Raw genomic sequence first — 12,301 nt, 5'->3', positions numbered from 1 at the left:
TGTCTCTGCCACCCTCACTTGTTCCTCAAATATGACATCTGCATCACAGCCTTTTACTTTCTATTCTCTGGCTGGAATGCTGTTTTTTCTTAAACCTTTGTCTTCTTTCTGATTGATTGATTGATTGAGATAGGGTCTCACTCTGTTGCCCAGGCTGGAGTACAATGACACAGTCTCAGCTCACTGCAATCTCCACCTCCTGTGCTCAAGCGATCCTCCCACCTCAGCCTTCTGAGTAGCTGGAACTACAGGTGTGCACCACCACACCCAGCTAATTTTTATATTTTTTGTACAGACGAGGTTTCCCCATGTTGCCCAGGCTGCTCTTGAACTCCTGGACTCAAGCAATCTGCCCACCTCAGCCTCCCCAAAATGCTGGGAATATAGATGTGAGCCACTGCGCCCAGCCCCTCTTCCTTATTTCATTCATGCTTCTGCTCAGAAATCATTTCATGAGAGGCTTTCTTAAAATACCATCTTCCAGCTGGGCGCGGTGGCTCATGCCTGTAATCCCAGCACTTTGGGAGGACAAGGTGGGCGGATCACCTGAGGTCGGGAGTTCGAGACCAGCCTGAGCAACATGGAGAAACCCTGTCTCTACTAAAAATACAAAATTAGCCGGGTGTGGTGGCACATGCCTGTAATCCCAGCTACTCGGGAGGCTGAGGCAGGAGAATCGCTTGAACCCAGGAGGCAGAGGTTGCAGTGAGCTGAAATCGCACCATTGCACTCCAGCCTGGGCAACAAAAGCGAAACTCTGTCTCAAAAAAAAAAAGGTTAGATTCCTTTCTTCTGTCAATATTGGGTTTAATTTGGTTTTGTTTTTTGGTTTTCACATTTTTATTGGGAGCCACTGGGGAGGGTCCTCCTCCCTGTCAGTGGAGATGCTCACAGTTTCTTCAGCCACTCCAGGGTTGGGCCCTAGGAGTCCTGGGGGTGGCTGGACACGTAAGGCATGCTCCCATCATCTCAGACAGGCATTGGGTAATTGTAGGGTGTGGCCTGGTTGATCATGATGGCGTACTTGATGTAGCGGCTGAGTGGGGGCAGAATTATAGCATGGCCTGCAATGGTGAAGGACACAGCCAGCACTGGCTGCTTGGCCCAGGCATTCTTGAAGAAGGCAGCAAGTCTTGCAGCCATCTTGGTCTTGGTAATGGCGATGGCTTGTTATTTTTTTCATTTCCTTAAGGTGTAAGGTTGTGATGTTGATTTGAGACCTTTTTCCTTTTCATTGTAAGCATTTATAGCTATAGATTTCCCCCTTAGCACTGTTTTTGCAGTGGATTTGTTTTCATTTATCCCAAGATATTTTCTGGTTTCCCCTGTGATTTCTTCTTTGATCTATTGGTTGTATGTGTATTGTTTAATTTTCACATATTTATGGAATTTTCAGGTTTTATTCTGCTATTCATTGCTAGTTTCATTTCATTTTGATCAGCAGAGATACTTTGTGTGATTTTAATCTTTTTATATTTATTAAGGCTTTTTTGTAGTTTAACATATGGTGTATCCTAGAAAATGTTCTGTATGTACTTCAGAAAAATGTGTATTCTGCTGTTATTGGGTGGAGTGTTCTGTATAATCATAGTCTACATGTATATATTTGTTAGGTCCATATACTTCAAAAATGTATAAAACATAGAAAATTGATTAATTCTAAAATTGCTTATGTCCTTTGTTAAGATATCATCTAATCCACCAAACTGAGGGAGATATGTGATAAAAATGACTTAGTAGGATGCCATTTGTAATCCCACCATTCAGTTCAGTTTTAACATTCATTTTACATCTTTTTCTGTTAATGAAAATTGACTGATAGTTTAAATGGATAATTTCTGCTTCTCCACCCTTCCCCCAGCATACTCATAATTTGGATGACCTATTTGTTTTCCTTTCTATGACTTTAAACTTTTTATTTTGAAAACTTAAAAAACATAGGAAAGTAAATAATGCCATAGACTCTGTATATCTATACTGTCTTAGCAGTTATCAACTTTCTGCTGTTCCTGTTTTATCTTTCCCTTTTATTTTTTGCTGGAGGATGTCATATCACCCATAGATTTATCGGTGTCTATCTACAACAGTAACTCCTTATTGTCACTTAATATCCATTTTATAATCAGTATGGGCTCATATGTATTTATTTATATTTCATGTTATAATCCAGTATTGTATTGTTTATTTTGTTACCAAGTTGTTTCTACTTTGACCACTTGGAGCTTTTTCAGGTTGCCTCCTGTGGTGGAAATCACCAGTGATTTCTAGAAATGCAAATTAAAACAATGGTGAGATATCATCTTATACCAGCCAGAATGGCTATTATTAGAATCTGTTATGGATCTCAGGAGATCTCAGGTAATGAACTCAAGATGGATTAAATAGCACCATGTATTCAATAGGATGTCCTTTCCCCAGTGTATATTTTTTCGACTTTATCAAAGATCAGTTGGCTGTAGGTATGTGACTTATTTCTGGGTTCTCTTTTCTATTCCATTGATCTGTGTATCTGTTTTTATATCAGTACGATGCTGTTTTGGTTACTATAGCCATGTAGTGTAATTTGAAGTCAAGTAATGTAATGCCTCCAGCTTTGTTATTTGCTTAGGATTGCTTTGTCTATTCAGGCTCTTTTTTGGTTCCATATGAATTTTAGAATTGTTTTTCCTCATTCTGTAAAAAATGACATTAGTATTTAGATAGCCATTGCATTGAATTTGTAGATTGCTTTGGGCAGTATGGTCTTTTTAACAATATTGATTCTGCTGATCCATGAGCATGGGATGTTTTTCCATTTTTTTTATGTCATCTGCAACTTCTTTCATTATTGTTTCATAATTTTCCTTGGTTAGATCTTTCCCTTCCTTGGTTAAATACATTCCTAGGTATTTTAATTTTTTTGTAGATACTATAAATTGGATTGTGTTCTTGATTTGGTTTTTAGCCTGATCATTATTGTCGTATAGAAATGCTACTGACTTTTGTATATTGATTTTTTTTAATCCTGAAACTTTATTGAAGTCATTTGTCAAATCTAGGATTCTTTTGGAGGAGTCTTCAGGGATTTATAGGTATAAGATCAGATTGTCAGAAAACAGAGATATTAAATGACTTACTCTTTTTTCCAATTTAGATTGGTTTTCTGTCTTTCTCTTGCCTGATTACTTTGGCTAGGACTTCCAGTGGTATGTGAAATAGGAGTGGTGAAAGTGGGCAATCCTTGTTTTATTCCAGTTCTTAGGGGGAATGCTTTCAGCTTTTCCCCATTCAGTATGTTACCTATGGGTTGTCATATATGGCTTTTATTATTTTGAAATATGTTTCTTCTGTGCCTAGTTTGTCAAAGGTTTTTATCATGAGAGGATGCTGAATTTTGTCAAATGGTTTTTATATATCTGTTGAGATGATCATGTGGTTTTTGTTTTTTAATTCTGTTTATAGGCTGAATCACATTTATTGGTTTGTGTATGTTGAACCATTCTTGCATCCTTGGAATAAAACCCGCGCGATCATGGTGGCTTATCTTTTTGATGTGCTATTAGATTTGGTTTGGGGGGTTTTGTGGTGGGATTTGTGTTTGTTTTTGAAGGGTTTTTGCATCTACATTCATCAGGGATATTGCTCTGTAGTTTTCTTTTTTTGTTGTGTCTTTATCTGACTTTGGTATCAGAGCAAGACTGGCTTTGTAGAATGAGTTAGGGAGGATTCTCTCCTCTTAGATTTTTTGGAAGAGTTTTAGTAGAATTGGTACCAGTTCTTTGTACCTTTTGTGGAATTCCAGTGTACCTTTGTCTGGTCCTGGGCTTTTTTGTTCTTGGGAGGTTTTGCATTGCTGATTCAATCTCACTGCTCATTACTGGTCTGTTCAGGATTTCTGTTTCCTCCTGGCTCAATCTTGGGAGGTTGTATGTTTCCAGGAATTCATTTTCTCTAGAATTTCTAGTTTTCAAGTGTGTTGTTCATAATAGTGTCTGATCATGTTTTTTATTTCTATGGTATTAGTTGTAATGTCTCATTCATTTCTGATTATGTTTATTTGGATCTTCTCTTTTCTTGGCTAGTCTTACTGGCAGTCTATCAATTTTATCTTTTCAAAGATAAAAACGAGCTTTTCATTTCATTGATCCTTTGTATGGTTCCATGGTTCTCTATTTTATTTAGTTCTGCTGTGGTCTTTGTTATATCTTTCTTCTGCTGACTTTGGGTTTGGATTTTTCCTGTTTTTCTAGTTCCTGGAGGTGAGACACAGGTTGTTAATTTTTTATCTTTTTTTTTTTTTTAGTGTAGACATTTAACACTATAAACTTCCCTCTTAGCACTGCTTTTGCTTTATCCCAGAGGTTTTGGTATATTGTATTTTCGTTTTCATTCATTTCAAGAAATTTTAAAATTTGTCTTAATTTTGTCATTAACCCAAAGATTGTTTAGGATCATGTTTAATTTTCATGTATTTGTATAGTTTCTAGAGTTCTTCTTGGAATTGATTTCTAGTTTTATTCTGCTGAGGTATGAGAAGATACTTGGTGTGATTTTGGTTTTTAAAAATGTATTGAGACTTTTTTTGTGACCTAACATATGTTCTATCTTGGAGAATGCTCCATGCACTAATCAGAAGAGTGTATATTCTGCCGTTGGATAGAATGTTCTGTAAATGTCTGTTAGCTCCATTTGACCTAAAATTTAATTTAAGTCCAGTGTTTCTTTATTGATTTTCTGTCTCAGTCTATCTAGTGGTGTCTGTGGGGTGTTGAGGTCCCCCACTGTTATTGTATTGCTGTGTATTTTTTTAGGTCTAATAATATTTGTTTTATGAATTTGGGTGCCCTGATGTTTGGTGTGTATATACTTAGGATTGTTATATCTTATTTGTTTATTGATCACTTTATCATTATGTAATGACTTTGTGTTTTTTTACTGCTGTTGATTTAAAGTCTTTTTTTATCTGATATAAAAATAGCTACTCCTGCTCGTTTCTGGTTTCCATTTGCATGGAATATCTTTTTCTACTGCTTTACCTTCAGTCTGTGTCTTTATCAGTAAGATGAGTTATGTTGCCATTTGACTTATCTTCTTTCTTTGTGTAATTATTTTATAAGGCCTGCAAGTTTTATACTTTTGTGTCTTTTATCATGGCAAGTATCAACCTTTTGTTTTCATGGTTAGAACTCACTTGAGCATTCCCTGTAGACCTGGTCTAGTGGTGACAAACTCCCTAAGTGTTTGTTTATTTGGGGAAGGCTTATTTTTCCTTCATTTATAGAGCTTATTCTAGTAGGATACAAATTTTTTTGTTTTTTGAAGCAACTTGAAAATAGAATCCAATCTCTTCTGGCTTGTAAGGTTTCTACAAGTTGAATTGTGTGATGGAGCTTCCTTTATAGGTGACTAAACACTTTTCTCTTGCCGATTTTAGGATTTTATCCTTCATATAAACCTTAGTCTGATGACTGTATGCTGTGGTGAGTTCCATCTTGCAATGTATTTTCCTGGAGTTCATTAGATCTCTTTTATCTGGATATCTAAAGCTCTTGCTAGATTAACGAAGTTTTCCTCAATTATTTCCTTAACTAGGTTTCCAAACTTTTTACTTTTTCTTCTCCCTCAGGAATACCTATGATTCATAGGTTTGGTTGCTTTATGTAGTTTCATACTTCTTAGAAGCTTTATTTTTTCTTCCTTATTCTTTCTTCTTTACTTTCGTCTGACTAGATTAATTCAAAAGACCTGTCTTGAAGTACTGACATTCTTTCTTCTGCGTGTCTAGTCTATTGTAAAAGCTTTCAACTGTATTTTGTAATTTCTTCAATGATTTTTTCATTTCCAGAAGTTTTTATTTGTTTGGCTTTTTAAAAAAAGATATCTATCTCTTTCTCTTTGGTAAATTTCTCATTCATATCCTGAATTGATTTTTGTATTGCTTTTCAAATTTCTTTTGTATCTCATTGAGCTTCCTTAAAATCAGTATTTCAAATTATTTATCTGGCTCATTTTTTCCTTTATGATCTTTATTTCTTTTATGTTGTTTTTTTCCTGTCTTACTGCACTGACTAGAACTTCAGTAATGTTGAATAAAGATGGGGAGAGTGGATATACTTGCCTTGTTCCTGATTTTCTGAGGGAAGCATTTAGGTCTAATTTTAGAGTACTAAATTAGCCTTGCATTCTTGAGATAATCACTACTTTGTCTTGATTTATCCTTTTTATACACTGTTAGATTTTATTTGATCACATTTTGTTAAGAATTTTATAAATATGTTCATTAGGAATATTAGTCTGTAGTTGCCTTTTCTTGGAATATCATTGTCTTATTTTGGTGTTAGAATAATGCTGGGTTCCTAAAATGTGTTGAGAAGTATTTACCCCTTTTCATTTTTCTGGAAGAGTTTGTCTAGCATTGGTATTGTTTCTTCCTTATATGTTTGGTAAAATTCATGGATGAAGCCCTATAAGCCTGAACTTTTGTTTGTGGAAATGTTTGTAAGTATGAATTCTGTTTCTTTGGTAGATAAGGGCTATTCAGATTATCTGTATGTTCTTGATTAAACTTATTTTGTGTCTTTCAAGAAATTTGTCCAGTTCATCTACATTGTTGCATTTATTGCCATAAAGTTCATAAGTCCCTTATCCTTTTAATAATATATACAGGATCTATAGTGATGTCACCTCTCATCCTGATATTTGTAATTTGTATCTTCTTTCTGTTTTTATCATGCATGCTAGAGTTTATTAGTTTTATTGTTCTTTCTAAAGAACTAGCTATTTCTGTTTTCTTATTTTCTATTTATGCTTACTTTGTGTTTAATTTGTTCTTGTGTTTTTAGTTTCTTTGACACATTTCTGCTTTATAAATTTTGCTCTAAGTAGAAATTTTGATATGTTGGTTTTTAATTTTCACTCAATTTATAAAGTCTGTTTTGAATTATTTTTGATCCACAATTTATTTAGAAGTATGTTATTTATTCTCTGAATATTTGAAGATTTTGCAGAGATGTTTCTGTTCATAATTTCTGATTTAAATCAGTTGTGGTTAGAATACCCTTTGTATGACTTGACTCCTTTGCATCTGTTAGAACTTGTTTTATGGCCTAGAATATGGTCTATCTTGGAGTATGTTCCATGTGCACCTGAAAATAACATTTTCTGCTCTTATTGGATAGAGTATCCTATAAAGGCCAAGTAGTCAACTTGGTTGATAATATTGCTTCAAGCCTGTATCTTCACTTATTACCTACTTGTTTTTTGTTGTGTTTTGCTTTATTTTTAACATAATTTATTGTTTTTGTTTTGTTTTGTTTTCTGACTGCTGCTGCTGCAGCTAAGACCTTTTTTGTTTCTTCAGCTTTTGCGCATTCTGGAAAACCTGAATTCACAGAGCCTTCTTAGTCAGAAGCCATGGTCAGTGGGCTGTTTGGTAATTCAGAGGGGAAAGGTGTCTTCAGTCCCCAGTTCCCTGCATGTCTTCCCAGAGTTGTCATAATAGGTCTTGTGGAGGTTTTTGAGCATCTTTTTCCTCTGGTTGATGCTTATCAGCAGATAGCATTTGTGGGCTTTGTCCTTTCAATATGTCAGCCTGTGTTTCTCGTAACTGCAGATCTTGGCCAGGCGCAGTGGCTCATGCCTGTAATCCCAGCACTTTGGGAGGCTGAGGTGGGAGGATCACTTTAACCCAGGAGGCGGGGGTTGCAGTGAGCCGAGAACATGCCACTGTACTCCAGCCTGAGTGGCAGAGCAAAACTCCATTTCAAAAAAACAAAACGAAACAAAACTGTGGGCCTTGATGTTCAAGTCAATAATTCCAGCCTCTGTGGAGCTGGTGTCCTCAGGGCTTGCCGTGTCCTTTTTTATCAACTATTCTGGCTTAATTTTTGGCTTCTCCTGGTTGGCCATTTCCAAAGACAAGTGTCTTTTCCCAACGTCATCAACCTTCTCAATTCTGGGAAAGTTCTGGTAGTCTTTGAGCAGCATACAAGGGGACAGGTCATCATCTTGGCTGGGCTGGACTGGTTTTTGGATGGCATATCCACAGGCGGCTTGGAGGAAGAAACTTGGAGGATACCAGCACGACTGGTTGGAAGGAAGCCTGGTGCTCCCTCCTTTTGGCTTCTCAAAAACTGGAGCTTGGGTCTCAGTGGAACTTAGCACCTTTCACACAGCCCTTGGCATGGTGACTTCTGACCCCCAAGGGGCCAGGGCAGCTGTCCCTTTCACAGCACGGACTCAGTTACATGAGTGCCACCACATATCTTCCTACTTGCTTTACTAGCTGTTGGAAAGGGGTATTGAAATCTCCAGCTATAAATATGGGTTTGTCTATCAGTTATTTTGAGCACGTTTCTAGATGTGCAGGTTGTATAATGAGAGCCTATAATTGAGGCATATATTTTGCCTGATTTATGTAGTTGCTACTTACGATTCAGTTGCTGTAGCCAAAGAAGAGGTGACTTTTAATTTACCATTCTTATAGGCAAAGAAGTCAATTTTTCCTTTGTAAGTACTTACTGAGATATCATTTTGTTGTTCTGCAGTTGGCTGGTTTCTACCTCCTGTCCTATTCTTAGATCTGTAGTTCTGTGTTTTGAGAGGCAAATAAAATCCAAGAAAATCTATGATGGTAAAGATAAGCTGAAAGTTTCCATCATGAACTAAAGCCTGATACCGAAGGAACTATGTGTAAAATTTGGAAACATCTGGACAAAGCATTCACTTTGGAGTTGTGTATACTGGAGAATACACACAGGCAGCAAGACACATACTCAGAAAAGACCCAAGATATACCTTAACCGTACCCTGGGCTGATCTCAAATTTTCTATCTTAAATATGGCTTTTTAAAAAATTTGGTGTTCTCTTGGTTGCAGCTGCTTTTCGGAGCTCCTATAAATTTATTTCAGCCAGTCCAGTTGTTTTTTTGACGTTTCCATGGGGAAAATGAGAGCTTAGATCTTAATTCTCTACTTTGCTAATGTCAGTCTCTTGGTCCTTTATTCCTTATTCTCTCTATCCTTTCAGGAGACAGGAATCAAAATGAGATGGCAACTCTTCACAAAGCAGGATTAAGGTGCTTTTCACTGGGAGAGCTTTCATGCTGGCAAATCAAGAGACACATTGCGAGCAAATTAGCCAGAAGTCAAGACTCCATGACAAATATTGAAGGAAAGAGCTCTCAGTTCCCCAAGCACCATGATTCCCCCTGTCAAGTGGGAGCAGGAGAATCTATTCAAGCTTCTGTGGATGACAACTGTCTAGTGAATCACATAGGGGATCATTCCAGTATCATTGAAAATCAAGAATTTCCAACTGGGAAAGTTCCGAATTCTTGGAGTAAAATATATCTGAATGAGACACAGAATTATCAGAGAAGTTGTAAGCAGACTCAGATGAAAAACAAATTATGTATATTCGCTCCATATGTTGACATTTTCAGTTGTATTTCACACCACCATGATGATAATATAGTGCACAAAAGAGATAAAGTTCATAGCAATAGTGATTGTGGTAAAGATACCCTAAAGGTATCACCTCTTACCCAGCGTAGTATTCACACAGGACAGAAAACCTACCAGGGTAATGAATGTGAAGAAGCCTTCAATGATAGCTCCAGTCTTGAACTTCATAAGCAGGTACACTTGGGAAGGAAGTCTCCAGCGTGTAGTACACATGAGAAGGACACCAGTTATAGCTCAGGTATTCCTGTTCAACAAAGTGTTTGTACTGGAAAAAAACGCTATTGGTGTCATGAATGTGGTAAAGGTTTCAGTCAGAGCTCAAATCTGCAAACTCATCAGAGAGTCCACACAGGGGAGAAACCCTATACATGCCACGAGTGTGGTAAGAGCTTTAATCAGAGCTCACATCTTTATGCTCATTTGCCTGTTCACACAGGAGAGAAGCCCTATAGATGTGACAGTTGTGGGAAGGGCTTCAGTCGTAGCACAGATCTTAACATTCATTGCAGAGTTCACACTGGAGAGAAACCTTATAAATGTGAGGTGTGTGGGAAGGGCTTCACTCAGAGATCACATCTTCAGGCCCATGAAAGAATTCACACTGGAGAGAAACCATATAAATGTGGGGATTGTGGTAAACGCTTTAGTTGTAGCTCAAATCTTCATACCCATCAGAGAGTCCACACTGAAGAAAAACCATACAAATGTGATGAGTGTGGTAAGTGCTTTAGTTTGAGCTTTAATCTTCATAGTCATCAACGAGTCCACACAGGAGAAAAACCATATAAATGTGAAGAGTGTGGTAAGGGTTTTAGTTCAGCCTCAAGTTTCCAGAGCCATCAGAGGGTCCATACAGGAGAGAAACCATTTCGATGCAACGTGTGTGGGAAAGGCTTCAGTCAGAGTTCATACTTTCAAGCACATCAGAGAGTCCACACTGGAGAAAAACCATACAAATGTGAAGTGTGTGGGAAGCGCTTCAACTGGAGCTTGAATCTTCACAATCATCAGAGAGTCCACACCGGAGAGAAACCCTACAAATGTGAAGAGTGTGGTAAGGGTTTCAGTCAGGCCTCAAATCTTCAAGCCCATCAGAGCGTCCACACTGGGGAAAAACCATTCAAGTGCGATGCATGTCAGAAGCGATTCAGTCAGGCCTCACACCTTCAAGCCCATCAGAGAGTCCACACCGGAGAGAAACCATATAAATGTGACACTTGTGGTAAGGCCTTCAGCCAGAGGTCAAATCTTCAAGTCCATCAGATAATTCACACTGGAGAGAAACCATTTAAATGTGAGGAATGTGGGAAAGAATTCAGTTGGAGTGCTGGTCTCAGTGCCCATCAGAGGGTCCACACGGGAGAGAAACCCTATACGTGTCAGCAGTGTGGGAAGGGCTTCAGTCAGGCCTCACATTTTCACACACACCAGAGAGTCCACACTGGAGAGAGGCCTTACATATGTGATGTCTGTTGTAAGGGCTTCAGTCAGAGGTCACATCTCGTCTACCATCAGAGAGTCCACACTGGAGGGAATCTGTAGAAATGAGAGGTGTGGTTCAGCCTTCAGTTAGAGCTCACATCTTTGTCTCCGTTGGGAAGTCCATGCCGATGATTGTGAAAAGTTCCTTTAAAACTAGAAGCTTCAAAGAATCTTGACAGGAAAGAAGTCTCTCAAATGCTGTGTTTTAGACTTGGTTAGGACATGAATTCTTTACAAACGTCATATTTCACAGATGCGAGAAAACTTTGTTCTGTAAATATGATCAGTGTTTATATCAGAGTGCCAAGTGTCCCAGTTCTCAAGATGTAACACAGCAGAAAAGTCTTGTCGGAGTCTGCCCAGGAGAGAGGCCTTCCTTTAACAAAAGTATGATTGACAGAAAAAATTGATGTCAACTAAAATGTAACCTCTATGTAAGGAGGTGTTTTTCACCACTCTATCTCTACCATGTAGAATTGTGCTTGGCTCATAATAGGGCCCAGCAATTACTGAAGAAAGTGAAGAAAATACCTATAATTAGGACAAATACTTGAAAATTCTAGTCTGTTTTCTACTCTAAATTTATATTAATTTATATTCAAAAGGAATCCTGCAAGTAGCCTTAATAACGTTAGTTTCAGTAAGTACTGAAAAGTATATAATACTGCCATCCATACTAACACAAATTTGGAAAAAAGACATGAATGGCTCCCATCCTTCAGCCTTAGTTCTTTGTACAGTGTATCATCAGTTGTGTACAGTATGATTTTTAGTGTCATTAGTTTATAGACTGAACAATACTGTTTTTATCTAATGTGACCCTGCAATTTACATGATGAGAATTTTTGGACACTAAGCTGTACTGTAACTCTGAAAGTGTTAAAAGTAGTTACTGATGACGAAAAGTTTCTTAGTAAACTTGAATTGTTAATAATTGGTTTCCTTTCATTATTTTCATTCAGGTTCAGGTCAAGTTGCTTTTCTATGTGTAGTCTTTCCTCCATGTAGGCCGCTTTAGAAGGAGATTTGGCAGATTTCAGGCATGTTAATTTGTCACATTTATCCCCTTAAAAGGAAGTGGCAGGGCAAGAAACCTGTTGAGTCTTTATTGAAATTGTATCTTATTGTTTATTTATTTTGTTTAATAGAGCCTTGCAGTGTTGCCCAGGTTGGTCTCAAACTCCTGGCCTCAAGCATTCCTCCCACCTTGGCTTCCTGAAGTGTTGAGATTACGGATGTGAACCTCTGTGCCCAACCTTGAAATTGTATTCAGTGTGATGATTTAGATGGATTACCACTTAACACAGCATTCTATGCTTAAGACCTCTTGGTATTAGTGGACAATAAATACTCTTTGCCCTGGCAGTCCTAGCAC

The 12,301-nt window shown here is 37.7% G+C and overlaps 1 protein-coding gene and 1 pseudogene across 4 annotated transcripts in view; one reads left to right on the top strand and one right to left on the bottom strand.

Moving 5' to 3' along the window:
- The window catches only part of ZNF235 (zinc finger protein 235), a 28,782-nt gene extending 16,922 nt beyond the window's left edge, over window positions 1-11,860 (top strand). For all 4 annotated transcript variants that reach the window (XM_019016222.4, XM_004060916.5, XM_055369677.2 and 1 more), the window contains exon 5: window positions 9,008-11,860. In XM_019016222.4, coding sequence (XP_018871767.2) covers window positions 9,008-10,986 — 1,979 coding nt within the window. In that variant the 3' untranslated portion in view covers window positions 10,987-11,860. The remainder of the gene's footprint in view (window positions 1-9,007) is intronic.
- On the bottom strand, window positions 889-1,143 carry LOC109024233 (NADH dehydrogenase [ubiquinone] 1 alpha subcomplex subunit 3-like; annotated as a pseudogene).
- Window positions 11,861-12,301: the final 441 nt, after the last annotated feature.

Source organism: Gorilla gorilla, chromosome 20 (assembly GCF_029281585.2).
Source record: "Gorilla gorilla gorilla isolate KB3781 chromosome 20, NHGRI_mGorGor1-v2.1_pri, whole genome shotgun sequence".
Lineage (NCBI taxonomy): Eukaryota > Metazoa > Chordata > Mammalia > Primates > Hominidae > Gorilla > Gorilla gorilla.
This window is presented reverse-complemented; position numbering and strand designations above follow the sequence as displayed.